This window comes from Nestor notabilis, unplaced genomic scaffold, assembly GCF_000696875.1.
Source record: "Nestor notabilis isolate BGI_N333 unplaced genomic scaffold, ASM69687v1 scaffold18807, whole genome shotgun sequence".
Classification (NCBI taxonomy): Eukaryota; Metazoa; Chordata; class Aves; order Psittaciformes; family Psittacidae; genus Nestor; species Nestor notabilis.
The window spans coordinates 45631-62231 of record NW_009938494.1 but is presented as its reverse complement, the minus strand read 5'-3'; the positions used below and the strand labels follow the sequence as shown (position 1 = coordinate 62231).

The following is a 16601-nucleotide window of genomic DNA, read 5'->3' as shown; positions in this document are numbered from 1 at the left end:
GGCTTCGCGCTCAGCACTTCGGTCGGGAGAGTGTAACGCTTGTGAAGGGCTCCGGAGGGGAGATGCTCCAGGATTCCGTTGCGAAGACGTTGTTTTTTCTTAAATGATCTTTCACTAAACGCCTTTATCGAATCTTCAAAAGTTTTGCTTAAGTCCGTCGTTATTGCTGTTAGCTTGAAAATAAAGCTCTAGTTACTAGGTTGTAGCGGCCGTGTTACCTGTCAGTGCTTGAATGGGGTGAATTCTTTACTTAAGCTATGCTGGACTTGCTTGGTTCCCTTTCCCCATGTACTGCACTGAGGGATCCCGCTGGCAGTTTGTGCTGCGAAGGACGTTAATGCTCATGAAGCTGTTCTTTCCTTTATTTTTTTTTCCCCCTTTCTTCAAGATTGCACTTTGTGTAACACTGAGTTTTGACCTGGCTTGTAAAAGTAAAGGTAACCCAACCCCAATTCTGCATCTGGCAATGTATTATGGTTTTTTTTAACCTATGCAAACTGTGGCCTTTGCAAACTAGCAGAGTCTGCTTGATAATCTTGTATCCTAAAACCTATTTCCCAGGAGTGTTTAATATCCTTCCTTCTCAGGTTTTCTGTCTAGATGGGAACACTCTTGGAATAACACTTGAGTTTCCCACTGATACTCAACTTACTAGTTTTGTCACAAAAAGCAATACTCCTTCCTTTCTCAGGCAAAGACCTGAAAAATTCTTTGAGGATAAGTTAGACCAAAGCATGTTTTTGTTTGAAGTGTTGCTTTGGGCTGGAGTGCCATCAAGGCTGTACCGTACAACCCAAACACCGGGTGTCTGAATGGCCAAGGCCAGTTAGAAATGAGCCTGTACAGATGTTATGGTTCAGGTTAGCAGCTGCTGATGCCATCAGTGTTGTATGTTGCTGGTGCTGTGTGCACTGTGCTAACCTGCTGTGGTAAAGTCATCGCCCAGTGACCCTTGTTTAGGTACTGAAGCATAGGTTCTCTACAGGTGTGCTAGTCTCTTGCTTAGTGTCATGATGGAGGTTCCATGAAGTTATGGAATGGGGAAGGTCAGTCCTCTTGGCTGAAGGGGTGAGGATGCTGATTATGTTGTAAAGAGTGTCTGCCACTGAAATGCTGGGATGGAAACCTGGCTAATGCGTGAGGCTCTTCAGGGTGTTACAACTTTGGAACAAGTCTTCTTGTAATTCATGCTAATAAATACTTAGTGTATCATAATTAAGCTATTAAAATGTACTTTCTGTGATTGAATAAGCTATGGCTATGATGCCTTCATGTACAAAATAAAAGATGTGCCAGTAATGTTTGTGGAAAAGTGAGGCTTTAATAAATTTTCCGTTCAGTCTTTTAATCTGATTTCTTATCTTCCTCTCGCTCGTGTTTCTTATCTTCCTGTTTCAACAAGAATCTGCCTGAAGTGCAAGGTGTAACTATAGGGGCTACATTTGTTGTCTTGTGGTTCGTTCAAAACAAAACTCTCTCCCCAAAAAACCCCACAACTTTCCCTCGGTGCTGTTTTTAATGTGGTATAACTTGAATGTTTGACACAGATGATGTATTATATAGAAGGAATAGTAACATAAGCAAGTTGGAGGGCTTTGGTGCAAAGTTTTTACATAGGAATTAGCTATACCTCCTGTGCACCTGAGCAAGCCAAGTTGAATTCCTCTAAAGTTAGTTAACAGAAGGGTAGAAACAACACTTACGTATAATCACTGAGAAGTTGGTTATGGTAGTTTGAGGTATTGCCCCTTTGCCAGCAATTGCCATTCCTGCTCAGATAAGCTGTTACTAAGCACATTTTGAGTTAACCAGACTGTGAATTTATAATTAATTGGAGTTATACTTAGATAGTCTGTGGGTGGCAACCTCTGTTAAAGGCATGGTATAAAATACAGGGAATAATGACATGGCTCTTTAACAGTGTTGGGTAGAGGCTGAGATCAAGTTTCTGTTTTCAAGATGCCATTTGCGATCAGGCTCAGGTGTGTGGTAATACTTTGTTTTCTAGGAAAAATACTATTTGAGCCACTTGAGTTATTAAACTTGGAAAAGAAGGTTGTTTCTGGGTAAAGAAGCACCTGTAGTTTTAACCTCCCACTTGTCATATGAGTGTAGAGCTTCAAAAAAGGGACTAGTCACTTTGCAAATTCCTCCTTAGAGATGCAGGAATTCAAGGTGAAAGATAGTGGCTGGCTAAAAACATGGTTTAGATCATGAAGTATTCATGGTCTTCAGAAAACCATTGTTGGCAACAACAGTGTGAAGTTCAAAACAAGACAGTTGTGTCCCCCCCACCCTGTTCCCCATACACACAGTCCTGAGGTGGTGAAGCTCAACAACCTCTTAGGTACCAGTGGGAATTCTCCTTGCCTGTGTAAAGTTGCCCTCGGTGTGTATTTATTGCTTCCGCTCACTTGGTAAGCACTTTTTTTGTGTACACTCTTAAATTCATCCATTTCTGCATGTTTTAAAAACAAATACATATCCCACACATATTAATATACATAATCCTTTACTTATAATCCACACTTAAAATCTTTTCAGTTCAACCAGTCTCTCTCTTTCCTTGATATTTGAGTTTTCATTCACTTAAATGAAAACCTCTTGAGCGTGTGTGGCCTGTCATGGGCTGAGTCACGTGGACATGCTGCACATGCAAACAGATACCACTCTTTTTCTTTAATATACCTTTAGTATATTTTTTTTAGAGGAGAACCAATAATGTTAATAAAATCATTGTGTGCTTTCCGTTCTGATAACATTCAGTTGAATCTTCTTGATAGCTACATGTAGTTGATGTTATGTAGAGGATGAGTTAAGCAGTCTTCTGCAGATGTGACTGTATCTCTGCTGAGCTCAGAGTGCATATTCAGTATTGTAAGAGATGTCATTTTGCTTGTTGGTGATCATTCAGAAAGAAAAGGCAGTCTAATCTCAGAGTCCAGGCTAAGCTTGCAATCTGTTACTATAGCTGTGAAAAGAAATATATTTCTTCTGGATGCTGTTGAGACCTGAATATTTGGACATTTATGTCACTTCACAATTGTCCAGAGTAGATTTCTTTTAAGAAAGTCTTTTAAGTTTGTGTGACAGGAAGTAGCTAAAATTTGAGCAGCCAAACTGAACTTCTTTGGCTGATGAACATGCACTGCATTTGACTTTGAGCATACTAAGCCTTAAGCTAGTGAGTTAAAATGCTGAGGCTTAATTGACATTGTCTACAAACCTGCTTAAAAAAGCATTCGATCAGCTGTGGTGCTGTGTAGTAATCTGCTACTTAGGAGTTAGATATTGCTCCACACACTGGTGTATGTTTGTGATGAAAGTAAAGATCTTTTTATGCCGTTGAGCAGCAAATACTGCCTGTCAGACGTTCGGGTTACTGAACTGCAGGTGAAGGCATTCTGCCTGGACCCCGAAGAGCTGTCACCCTTCTGTTCAGCTGGAGGCAACGCTGAAAGCAGTGCTGAACATTTGGGTATGTGACACTTGAAAGCTAATCTGGGGTCACAGGAAGAAATGTCTGAGAGCATCACCATAAGCTGTTGAAGGTACTTGGAATTGTTTCATGTCACTTTCCTGTATTTATGTATTGGCCTAGCCTCACAGTTCTTGGTGGGTTTTCTTTTGTGTGCAGAGAAGACAATATATGTGTAAGTAGCTGATTTTACAAGGCAGTAAAAAGGAGAACACAAAGAAACCCCCCTTTTGCGTATCTTTTTTGTGTATATAATCCTGTGCATTTTTGAGATGAGGCAATGGGAAAGATACTGTCCCAAAACATTGTTGGTTTAACTAAACCTCCTCTGCCCTGCACTGTTTCGAATTGGAGATCTTGCAGAGGCTGTCTGGCAAGCAGACATGTAGCTGGGTTTTGGTTTTCATTGTTTTTGTAATCTAAAGAAACTTCAGTTAGTGTTTGAGAATTCAGTTATGATGAGTTCAGTTGTGGTGATAGATAGGCATTACTGTAGTAGTGCTCTTCAGATGGTATTGTTTTTTTCTTCAGTAATCAGGCTGTAGTCATGGTTACTTCTAAGTAAACTGAATTGCCTAGAAAGCAATTTCTCTTCATCAAATAATGGAATGTGTGTCTATATGTATATGTGCTGTGTAGCTAAGGAAAACTTTCCCTTACTAATTGCATAAAGAAGTGGTACCTGACAGAGAAACAGTGTGAGGCTGTGTTACATCTCTTTAAAATTGTCCTTCAGGTCAAGACACCTTTATTAAAATCATGATTTTTCTGTCTGAAGAAAAATGATTTTTTGCTTTTCCCTTGCTCAAGCTTGCAGATCTTCATAGGATATCTTCCAGCAGCCCCTGAGCTGTAGTCTAGAAGGGATGGGTACACGGGTGACTTTTAGAGGTGTGGTTGTGTTTGGAGACTCGTTTTGCAGCATAGTAAATAGCTTGAGGCTTCAGCATTTAAAAACCTCAACTGTTCTTGAATCATCTTCATACCTGTATTCCAGTACTTAATTGCGTTGCTCCAACCATGCTGCATTTGTCTATCTGCTTATCATTTCACTTCTGATCATTGACTTCTTCCCTATCTTTTGAAGCCCGAGGCTCGTTTTGTTCCTGAACTTAACGGCTGATCATCCTAATGTTCTCTGCTGGGTAGTTGAATTGTCTCTTGTCAGCCTTTTTATTTTGAGAGTACTAAATATCGGTTGGCTGGCGAATTGAGAAATTGAAACTGGTTGTAATGAATTGGGCAAAGCCCACTGGAATTGTCTGAGAAGATAGTTGTGCATTTTTCAGTGCACATATTTGGAATCAGTTTGTTAATTCCGAAAGCAAGTCTTTTTATTGATACAAGAACTGAAGATGCTGCAGTCATGGCTTCCTTTTAAACCAATAAGTTATGTATTATAAAAAAAGTAGCTGTGATTTCTAGAGCTCCTGTTTCAGTAAAACTGAAAGCATGGGAACACTTCAGTTGCAGTTTTGAATTATAATACGCATTAGAGTGCAATTATTCTCTTTTCTCTCCTTATTGAGCCCTACCAGTGTTGTGGGGAAGTGTTGGGTTAGTCTTCTGCAGCATGTTGGGTTTGAAGGAAGACATGGCAACAAGCCAAGAAAGCTAAAACTAGCAAACAAGTATTGACATTTTTATCCGTGAAGCTACCCTGCAGGGTTGTGTGTTCACTGCGTTTTGAACGATTGTTTTCAAAGCAGAGGAATGGGAAATGAAAATAGCACTAGTTCTTCTGGCTCTTGGTTGAAGGATGTTGTTCTCGTGTCCCCGTACATTCTAGCTGCGCTGGTAACCAGTAACTTACCGACAGTGAAGTTTAGACCTTGTTATGTACATGAAGTACATTTTTAAAGAACTCATGTGAATTCTTCCATGTACATTTTCCATAGTATTAAGGGTTTTTACTTTCTTTTGAAACTTAGATCAGCTGCATCCAAAAAGTATTAAATAAAACTTTTGATACAGGTCATTTGCAGCATGTATACAAATTAGTTTAGATAAATCATGCATTGTCCTACAAACTAGTTATTTCTGGCTTATTGTAATATAGCTCCTGAATTTTTTCCAGCAGCATAATAAAATGGCTAATCAGGTGAATGGTAATGCGGTACAGTTAAAAGAAGAGGAAGAACCAATGGATACTTCCAGTGTAACTCACACAGAACACTACAAGACACTGATAGAGGCAGGCCTCCCACAGAAGGTGGCAGAGAGACTTGATGAAATATTTCAGACAGGTATAATATGCATTTCTTGTTTCTGACTGGTTATGAAAGTGAGGGCATACCATTTTCAAATTTTTCATAGATTAAGGTTTAAAAATTCATTGTTTTTGATCTGTGTAGCTCTGAATGTTTTGCTACTTTGACTTCCCTAAAGGCAAATTGGGTTTGACATTGACTAATTACTTGACACATCCTTAGTGTTGTATGTGATATCTTAGTTGCTTTAGGGCACAGAGCACTAGTTTTAGACGTTGTCAAATAAAGATGTATGTTTGAGAATACTAAACTGTACATTTTGGTTTTTTCCTTCAATCCAAATCATCATTTTGCTTTTACTTTTCTACTGTCAACTCCTCACAGTGGTTCTTAAACACTCAAAGGCTGGATAGGTGACTTAGTGAGGAAAGCAACTAGCTTGTCTTGCCTGGGACTACATTTGAATTGAGTCTGCCTGTGGATTTTTTGTTCTCTCTAGTTTTGAGTGGACAGTTTAATCCATGTTGGTTATTACACTGAAATGTTCAGTTTGACACTAACAAAGTTGAGGACTAAGCTATCTAGCAAACTGAGTAATACCTTGCTGGTAGCAAGTGGTCTCTGCAACTTCTAGAGAGGTTTCTTTATATACAAAGGTTTTCCTATTTTGTTTTTGTACACTCCCCTCCCCCTTATTATTATTTTGTCCTATAGTTAGAGGCTTCCTTTTCCTCTTTAGAGTGTGTTCTGTGAACAGATTCACAAGAAGCAGTAGTACTGCTCTATGCGCTTATCTTGAATGCCTTGGTGGCAAGATGACAGTTTTTGTTGAAGAGAGTCAAAATTCTACTGATCCAAGTGAAGGCAGTTCAAAACCAATACCTTCCCCATCTTCAGTACAATACTCTGGCTCACGTGGGTGATGTCCTTTGGAAGTCATTCACTGTGAGCTTTCATCAAGCCTTTACCAGCTTTTATAGGCTTCAGACACACAATTTCTAACTGTGGGTCACGATGATGTGCACTTGATGGTTTGAGAGAAGGTGTAAGTGCCTGGGCAGAGGAACTTGTGGGGCTCTAACACGTGTTGCAGTTAGGTTGTGTTGTGAGGAGTTCTCAAGGGATTTTAAAAGCATTTCAGCCCAGAACCTGACTATCTAGTGTAAATCCACTGCATGAGTAACCTGAAAGCATTTATTCACGCTTCCTCAGTGCCACTGAAGATGTTCGCATTGTGCAGAGGTTTGTCAGTGAAGCGAACTACTTCTGACACCCAAGCTAAATTTGGGGTTGAATTTAAGGGATTTTTAATCTGCTGAGGTCTTTTACATGAAAGATACAGGTGCCTTCCAATATGCAGGATCACTTCTGAAATGTAGTCCTTGGGCTTGGCACTACTGTGTGTTTTTGAACTCAAGTAGCAGTGAAACAATCTGTGTCATTTGGAGGTCAAGCTGTTGCAAAGCGTGTGGAGTTCTTGGTATCTCTCCTAAATTTCACTGTGTAGTTTAAAAAGTACAAATCTTAAAGTCTATACTTCTCGCTCCACAGCTTATGCAAGTGCATTACAAAAGGAAAGAAATCACCTGTAAAGATCCTTAAAAAGAAAGTTGGTCCAATGTTTCTTGGGGGATTCTGTACCTGTAAAATTAACATTAGCCTTTTCGGGTACATAGCAGGGCTCGAAATAATACCTTTTTGAATTCTGGCTCTTGGAACTGCATAGAGCAACACAATTTTACACCTCTAGGAAGTCCACTGATTTTTGCTTTTTGAACTTGGAGGAAAGAGGGAACAAACCATTCTACTTCCTTACATTTTCTGGAGTTCAGCTTCATAAGGATCTGTTCGTCAGTCAGGTAGCTCCTTTTTCATGTACAACAGGATACCTGTAATGTTCACATGTCAGCTTACTCTAGAACAGCTCCACTCAAGAAAGGGAAGTGTGAAACTTAAAACGAAAGACAAACAAACTCCAAATTACTAGAAGTGAGCCAGAGGTCATTGTTTCAAACCCTGGTGTGTGATACTGCCTTTGTGCAGCAGATTGCATTCCCGAATGTTAGAGAACTGTTACACATGGGCTATAATCTTGCACATTAGTTAGTGCTTAGGTATATACATTTTAATTTAACTTTTTTCATTGTTGTACTCATGTTCTTTCATATACTTGTGTAGGAATATGTAATTATATTAAATGTATATTTCTATTGCTATGGAACGTAACTTTTTTGACTTTAAGAGCAAACTGCATAGTTCTTAGTTTGTATGAAATTCAATAGAAATCTGTAACTTCTTTATCTTTAACTTTTAGGGTTGGTAGCTTATGTCGATCTTGATGAAAGAGCAATTGATGCTCTTAGGGAATTTAATGAAGAAGGAGCCCTCTCTGTATTACAGCAGTTTAAAGAAAGTGACCTGTCGCATGTACAGGTAAGGTGAGAGCTCCAGGAGTGTGAGCACATAAGTATAAAGAGTGTTCTGGCACTATTGGCAGGAGAGTTGTAACTTAGAAACTCACTGATATTGCTGTATTCTCATATTCCAAGCCCAAATCACAAGCCTGTTTAAAATTGCCTTAAATGTGTAGGTATTGGAGTGCAAAACAAAAGCTCCCAGATAATAAAAATGAGTGTGCAAATAAGAAAGTAAGGTAAAAATACTCTCTGGAATCTGACCAGTTTTTCCAATCTGACAAGTTTGTTCAATTAATTGTTATATTTTGCTAAAGGATTTGTGTATTGCATTGGTAGGATATAGTGACCTCATGGTCTGGAGGGAGATTCAGTGGATTCCCAGGGCTTGTCATACACACAATTGAATTATTTTGTAAATTGTATCTACAGAACAAAAGTGCATTTTTATGTGGAGTTATGAAGACCTACAGGCAAAGAGAGAAACAAGGCAGCAAAGTACAGGAATCAACGAAGGGACCAGATGAAGCAAAGATTAAGGTAACATTTAGAAGCAACTGATTAGTCTGTACTACCAGATATGTCTGCTGTACAGAGACTGAAGTAATTCTGGATATACTAAAAAAGCATCAGTGCTACCTGGAGTAGTTTATTCACACTTGGCTTTAAAGACATGTATGTATGATAGAGACTTGAGAGTGCTTGTTTGAAATGCAGATCTTCCTAATGACACAGTTGCCAAAATGCATGAACTTATGTAAGGTCTGTGAAAATGCTGCTATCTGTTTAAGAATTGTCTGAGTTGTCCTTTTATAGTAAAGCTTTTATACACTCATAAAACCACTTTGAGACTGATTTGAACAAGGTATTAGTGTATTAGGAAAGTCTTCTCTTGTGCAAAGACCTAACTGTGGGCTGGTGTACTGGACTTCTTGGGATACTACATATAAAGTGGAAAATAAGGGAAAATAGAGTTATTTCCAGTGACCTTGTAGTATAAAACAAATGCTGCTGTTTGTGGTGGTGGTTTTTTAAACCCCCACAATAACATGGTTTTTTGTAGGTGCTGTCTGTCCATATGTACCTTGTGGCAAGGAGCAGATAAGGAAATGCTTATTTTAGGCCACTTTTTTTATTCTTAATATTTTATCCACTATCCTCCCCCCTGTAACTAATGTGACTAATCTTTTCCCTTTTCAGGCTTTGCTAGAGAGAACTGGTTACACTTTGGATGTAACTACAGGACAGAGGAAATATGGGGGCCCTCCTCCAGATACTGTATATTCTGGTGTTCAGCCTGGTATTGGGACAGAGGTTAGTATATACAGCCTCATCTGACTGCTGTGCTGTATTTTTGTGCAGACTGATAGATAAGAAATACATGAAAATAAACTGTCTTACAAGCAAAAGCTTAAAGTATTGCAGAGGAAAGCATTCTTCTATGTGTGTCTTAGTCTTCCTTACTCATCAGTATCTTGCAAAAGGCAGATAATAGGATGATGTGGGGAAAGCAGGTGGAATATACTAGGAAAGGCTATGTAAAATTCTGAAGATGTAAAATAGATGATTAAATTGTCAGACTTCATGGTCCACCTTACTAAATCCTAAGGTGCATCGCTTAAAAAGTGACCACTGGGGGTATTAGCTGTATAGATAGGTAGAACCCTGACTTGTAGGTCTTTGATTCTGTTTACAACATAAAAGGACTTTAGGAGACAGCAGCAAAAGGTTTATTTCATGCAATGTGCAGAAAGTGAAGAAGAGTTGGGTATTGTATAAAGACACAGACAAAGTTTTGAAGGGGCTGGCTGAAATTAGTAGTTTTTAAGGAATTATTTATTGGCTTTTGTTTGTGTTCAAACACTGGAGCAGGCTTCCTGGAGAGGCTGATGCCCTGTGCCTGTTGGTATTTAAGAAGCATTTGGATGATGCCCTTAGAGTGCTTCAACTTTTGGTCATCCCTCAAGTAGTCAGGGAGTTGGACCAGATGATAGTAGGTCACTTCCAACTGAACTGTTCTGTTCATGACTGAAGATACTTGACTGATGCCAGAGAGGGACTCTTCATCAGGAACTGTAGCAACGGGACAGGGGGTGATGGGTTTAAACCTAAACAAGGGAAGTTCAGGGCAGATACAAAGAAGAAGTTCTTCCCTATGAGGGTGGTGAGGCCCTGGCACAGGGTGCCCAGGGGAGCGGCAAATGCTCCATCCCTGTCAGTGTTCAAGGCCAGGCTGGACAGAGCCTTGGGTGACATGGTCTAGTGTGAGGCATCCCTGCCCATGGCAGGGGGTTGGAACTGGATGATCTTAAGGTCCTTTCCAACCCAAACCATTCTGTGATTCTCTGTAAACTGAGTACTAAGAGTGGGAGGTTTAGAAGACTCATTAGGACATGCTGGAATGCTGGCTGCAGTGTTTCTGGGCTGCGTACTTCCTTTCCCAAGAACTTCTAAGTATCAACAGCAAGTTTGGATTTCTGCAAAGCTTGGATTAATGCGTCCTCTTCCTTTTTAGGTTTTCGTTGGTAAAATTCCCCGGGATTTGTATGAAGATGAATTGGTACCACTCTTTGAGAAAGCTGGTCCCATTTGGGATCTGCGCCTCATGATGGATCCTCTTTCTGGTCAGAATAGAGGTTACGCTTTCATTACCTTTTGTAGTAAAGATGCAGCACAGGAAGCAGTCAAACTGGTGAGTAACCTACTTTCCAACAGACAAGATAATGTAAATAGCATTTTCATAATCTCTGAGATAATGAAGTCTTTGAAGTGTTTCATTAAAGCATCCATTGAGAGACTCAAAATTCTCCTTTCTTAAAAACTGCCTCTTGATTTCATTTAGTGTATACACATAACCCACTTTTAGGACCAGTCTGCTGTAGCCTACTGCAGTCTGCTGGAGTACTCGGGTGTATCATAGTATCTCTAATGCTCTGTATTTGCTTATTACTAAGAGCATCAATGAGTGACATTAAGTCCTAGCCCAGAAAGCAAGCAGCAGTTGTCTAGAAAGATCATTCAAGTCTGTGATAAAGAGTGAGTGAATGAATTTGCCCCATGCAGTTTGTATTTGTTCCTTATTGTTCCTTGTACCTCAATTTTTTTGCAGCTTTCCATTCAGCAGAACCTCTGAAGTTTCTATGGAAAACCTAAGCTTGGTGATGTTTTTCCAAGTGAATGCTGCCCCAAATACTGCAGTGCTAGTAATTCTCTTGCAATGTGCATTCAAAATACTATGTCTAAAAGTAGTATTTCTTGAAGGAAATAGCTGATTTTATGATTCTGGGGATCTTTTTATCTGTATTATTGTGGATAAAACAAATGAGTGGCTTTCTTTTTCCCCCTCAGTGTGACAACTATGAAATCCGTCCCGGGAAGCACCTTGGAGTATGCATCTCTGTGGCAAACAACAGGTTATTTGTTGGGTCAATTCCAAAGAACAAGACTAAGGAAAATATATTGGAAGAGTTCAGTAAAGTCACAGGTGAGGCCTTCTTAATGACTTTCACACTGATCCCAAAATACCATTCAGTCTGTTTTGTAGGTCTGGTTATTTGACAGATGTGTTCAGCTATGGTTTAAACTATTTCCAAGTTGGATTCCAAGTTTGTTTCTGATAGAAATGTTATATCTCAAAGATATTTGATGGTGGAGTGTAACGAGTTTAGTGTCTATGTAACTGATTGTTAAATTAATGGTGTTGTAGGTTTACAATTTGGGATGGAAACAGCACAAAAGAACTCAGGAAAAAAATTTGAAGGTCCTAATTCTGTTACCTGTTCCAGCTTCCTGTGTATGTGTGGCTGGATCTGCAGTCGGTTCTGCTTTCACAGCTGAGACGTTTTTGGGGAGCCTCAGACAAATGTATTGTTGAGGAATGATGGGAAGAGGGAATACCGAATCAGTTTACATGGAATGTTAGTGTAGCAATGGTTAATGACAGATAAATTTCTGTCCCAGTTCTTCCGTGTTGTTCCCCAGTATATGCCACAAGCAGGAAGAAGAGAAGTCAGCTCATCACTGAAGGAGGATTCTGCTTTAAATAAGAGATCGAGGTCTTGATTGCCTGCTCTTGTTCCTGTAGGAAAGTTTTAACCTACTACCTCTTTTTTAGGATTGCTATCTATAAGTACTTCAGGGAAGTGTTGAAAACAGAAGGTGAATATTCATTTAGTTGTCTCTCCTTTTTTTTTGGAGAGATGTGGAAGAAATTCTTTCCAGCTTCCCTTGGAGGCAGGGGAAATGCCACGTGTTAATGCTGTCTGCTTCTCAAAACTGTAAAACTGATAAAACAAAAGGCAGAGAACTTGCACTGTGTGAACTGTTCAGGTCGATGTTTTGCAGTGTCTAAGCATGAGGTAAGTTTGTTCTGGAGAATTTCGCCTGCTAGGTGACCTCTTTCTGGGTAAATTGGATGGACATTTGTTGTTTGTTCTGCTTTTCTTGTGCTTCTTCCCCCTTTCAGGTGCTAAATTCAAAGGCTGTGTATTAAAAAAAACAGTGAAGGCATTTTAGAGTAGACTATATTATTTTTTCTTTCCTTTTGAAGCTTAATACTAAAGACCTGTTTTTCAGAGGGTTTGGTGGATGTAATCTTATATCATCAACCTGATGATAAGAAGAAGAATCGAGGATTCTGCTTCTTGGAATACGAGGATCACAAGTCAGCAGCACAAGCTCGCCGCCGCCTCATGAGCGGCAAAGTAAAAGTCTGGGGAAACGTTGTGACAGTGGAATGGGCTGATCCAGTAGAGGAACCTGATCCAGAAGTCATGGCAAAGGTAAGTGAAAACTGAGCTGGATACTCTTGTGCTTTGGGAGGAATTTCTTTATGCCATGGTGACAATGATTTGTTCCACTGAGCAATGCTAGTTTGGAGGCAGAAAAAGCAGTTAGAGGCCGTGACACGGGCTGAGCACAGCAGGTTGGTTGCCACTGTAAGATGTTCAGAACATGCTGTTGCCACCTACTGTTGCCATTGAAACTCTTAGTGTGCAGGGCTGTCCTCCTGGATTGGACACATCAGTCTGTCTGTTATGTGCTTCTGTGGATAATGAATGTGAGGTGGGTGTTTTGTAAAGCTGTTTTCCCGAGTGAGGTGAAGATGAGATTTAGTGGAGGGAATGATGTGCTCTTTGTCCATCTGCTTTGGGATAACTCTGCTGCTCTTGAAGTCTATTACTCAAATTTTACTGGGATTTGTAGCATCCCAGAAACAGAAAATGAAAGTTGGATATTCTTCTGGTCATGGAAGGGGACTGTGGAAGGAGAGAAGTTGTAGAAACCTCATACAGGTAACTATGAGGCTATTTTTATTTATTTATTTATTTTTAACAGGTACAGAATTTATAAGGTTACCCAAAATTTCTGAATGGAGAGGAGAAGGGAACAACATCTCACAAGTTCCTTTTGGTTTCCTTTGAGGTTTGACTTCTAAAGATTTCAACTTCCATTCTCATTTTTTCACCAGGTGAAAGTTTTATTTGTAAGAAACTTGGCCACTACTGTGACAGAAGAAATTCTGGAGAAATCCTTTTCTGAATTTGGAAAGCTGGAAAGAGTAAAGAAGTTGAAGGATTATGCTTTTGTTCATTTTGAGGACAGAGGTGCAGCAGTGAAGGTAGGTTCAGTATACTTTCCTGATTAAATTGACATGAGCAGTTGATTTTGTACAGATGGTTTTAAGAAATTCCCATACAGTTAATGTCTAGATAAGACAATTTGTAGAGCCCATTGAATAAGGTTCCCATTGTGAGAATTTTAACACTAATAATTTTGTTCCTATGATTTCAGTAGCTAGGAGGATGTGAAACTTGCAGAGGACAAAACTGTAGCAAGTTAACAAGTAGACTGGAAAAGAGGTATAGACCAATGCAGGAGAGTCTAGAGAAGAGGAAAATTATAAAAGATCAACCTAGCCAATTTTTCTGAGGAAACACTGACAGAAGGTATCAGTTGTCTCTCAAAGACCCCTCTTTAAAGGCTGTGTGTAGTTTTGGAGTGCCAAAGTATTGATTAGAAATCGTAAGGTAGTTCAAAATCTCCTTGTGCAGGGCAGAAGAGCGGCACTAACAACTCCCTTAGTGCATTACCTGTTTTGACCTGTACATGCTCCTGAGGAGGTTTCTTCTAAATGAGTTCTTAAGGTTATTATTAAAGCTTCAAAGGTGTCTTCCTTTGCATCTAAGAGCAGTTGAGAAGGTCATTAATCTCTGCTGTATTTGTACTTAAATGGATTGAATTCTATAGACATTATTCCATCTGTTTTCAAAGCCATAGTTTGTGGGGGGAAGGAGGAGGGGAGGGAAGTGTTTTGCAGCTGGGAGTCTTGAGCAAGTGTATTTATTGTATGTGGTGTATGCAGCTACATTGGCAGTTCAAAGGCTCTTTAGTCAACCTTATTAATCACTTTATAACTATTTAATTGCTTACAATTTTCCTACCCATCACAATATGGTGTTAGAATACAATTGAGTTTGGCTTCAGGATGAGTGTCACTCATACTTGGTGAAGTTGAAGTCAGTTTGGGTAGGTTTAGACCATGTCCAAAAGCGGGTAAGAGGCTGTTGACAGAAAGGGTAAGTCAGCAACACCTCCTGACATGTTTTATTGTAGGAGGTCTTTTAAACACTCTCCAGTGCCTTCCCAGTAGACCTTAGTTCTAAACGCTCTGTTATATTTGAGCAACTGAGAACAGCAGATGAGAAAGGAGAGATCAAGTGTGGTACAGCAGAGCACCAGATGCTCATCTTCTCTGAAACAAGCTGGAATACTGCCACATCTGCCCCATGTGAATGAATTATGGCCACTAAACTGGTTTATGAATTTTGTGAGAGATTTTTGCATATGGGTCTGGTGTCTGTGTTTTGTGAAAGCATTATGGTATCAGTGTATGGAATGCATGGAACTGGCTCACTGATTCCAGTGCCTACTTCTTTTCATACCTTCTTTGAAAACAATTGCCATGGTGTCTAATGGTTTTGAGGAATGTGGCTGTTCAGGTGTGCAAATATTAATACCCATAAATGTTAAATGCGAAGCAGGTAACTCCAGGTAAAGAATTCGTGGGTGTAGTCCTAATCATACTCTGTGTGTGTGTATGAAGTTGTCTGTGTGTGCACTTGATCATTACAAATTCCACATGACTTTTCGGGAGGATTCTTGCCTCACTTGTTGAAATCACCAAGTTTCAGTAATTTTTTGTCTTTTCCCTTCACTATGTGTCCTCAGATACACTTGATTTCCTCAGAGGCACTCATATAGTACATTCAACCAGCCAGGAAGCCCAACTATAAAAGTACTTTCTTGTGTGTGTGTGTGCTCTACCTGGCTTATAAATCCAGTGAGTGTTTGTATCAGTGTGGGTAGTGAGAACTTCTGTCAGTGTGTTTCTGAAATGTTTGTAGGGGATATAGGAACATAAAAAGCCATGAAGTTGTGTCTGATTTGTTCTAAAGCAATGCTCAATATGTTTTAATCCCATTCCTTTATGATATAAAGAGAAACTTCTTGAATGCTGCTTCACTGTAAATGGTGAATCAAATGGGACTTGAAAGAATGATATGTAACATCCTGTTGAAGTAGCACAGCAATGAAGCACATGGCATAGGCCAGCCTGGAGCAGCCCAGCCATCTGTTTTCTTTCAGGAAGTTTGTTTCCTTTTGAATGGAAGCAAATTTTTAGCTCTTTCTCTTCTAATTTTTGTACAGGCTATGAATGAAATGAATGGGAAAGAGATAGAAGGGGAAGAAATTGAAATAGTGTTAGCAAAGCCACCGGATAAGAAAAGGAAAGAACGTCAGGCTGCCAGACAGGCCTCCAGAAGTACTGCGTGAGTGTTCATTCTTGCACTACTCTACCACTGCAGCATAAAGTTCTGCTGTAAAGTATGAGCTAGTTTAGAAGAACCTGAATGCCTTTTCTCTGTATTATTAATCAACAAGGGGAAGTTTATGCTGTGTTTTGGGAGACTTGAAGATAAGTAACTGCATGTTTCTTTTTCTTAATAGGTATGAAGACTATTATTACTACCCTCCACCTCGCATGCCACCTCCTATTAGAGGCAGAGGCCGTGGAGGGAGAGGTGGATATGGCTATCCCCCAGATTACTATGGCTATGAAGATTATTATGATGATTATTATGGTTATGACTATCATGACTACCGTGGTGGCTATGAAGATCCCTATTACGGCTATGATGATGGCTATGCTATAAGAGGAAGAGGAGGAGGAGGAAGGGGTGGGAGAGGTGCCCCTCCACCACCTAGGGGGCGGGGAGCACCACCACCAAGAGGTAGAGCTGGCTATTCACAGAGGGGGGCACCCATGGGACCGCCGAGAGGAGCCAGGGGTGGGAGAGGGGGTCCTGCACAGCAGCAGAGAGGACGTGGTGCTCGTGGAGCCAGGGGCAACCGAGGGGGCAACGTAGGAGGCAAGAGAAAGGCAGATGGGTACAACCAACCTGATTCCAAGCGCCGTCAGACCAACAACCAGCAGAA

The 16601-nt window shown here is 40.1% G+C and overlaps 1 protein-coding gene across 1 annotated transcript in view; it reads left to right on the top strand.

Moving 5' to 3' along the window:
• Window positions 1–5551: 5551 nt before the first annotated feature.
• HNRNPR (heterogeneous nuclear ribonucleoprotein R) overlaps window positions 5552–16601 on the top strand; it is an 11417-nt gene continuing 367 nt past the window's right edge. The window contains 11 exon segments of the mRNA XM_010019319.1: window positions 5552–5724; window positions 8003–8121; window positions 8535–8642; window positions 9303–9416; window positions 10618–10794; window positions 11451–11586; window positions 12678–12883; window positions 13573–13722; window positions 15813–15934; window positions 16113–16598; window positions 16600–16601. The exon segment at window positions 16600–16601 is cut by the window's right edge and continues 367 nt beyond it. Of these exon segments, the coding sequence (XP_010017621.1) occupies window positions 5568–5724; window positions 8003–8121; window positions 8535–8642; window positions 9303–9416; window positions 10618–10794; window positions 11451–11586; window positions 12678–12883; window positions 13573–13722; window positions 15813–15934; window positions 16113–16598; window positions 16600–16601 (1777 nt within the window). The 5' untranslated portion in view covers window positions 5552–5567.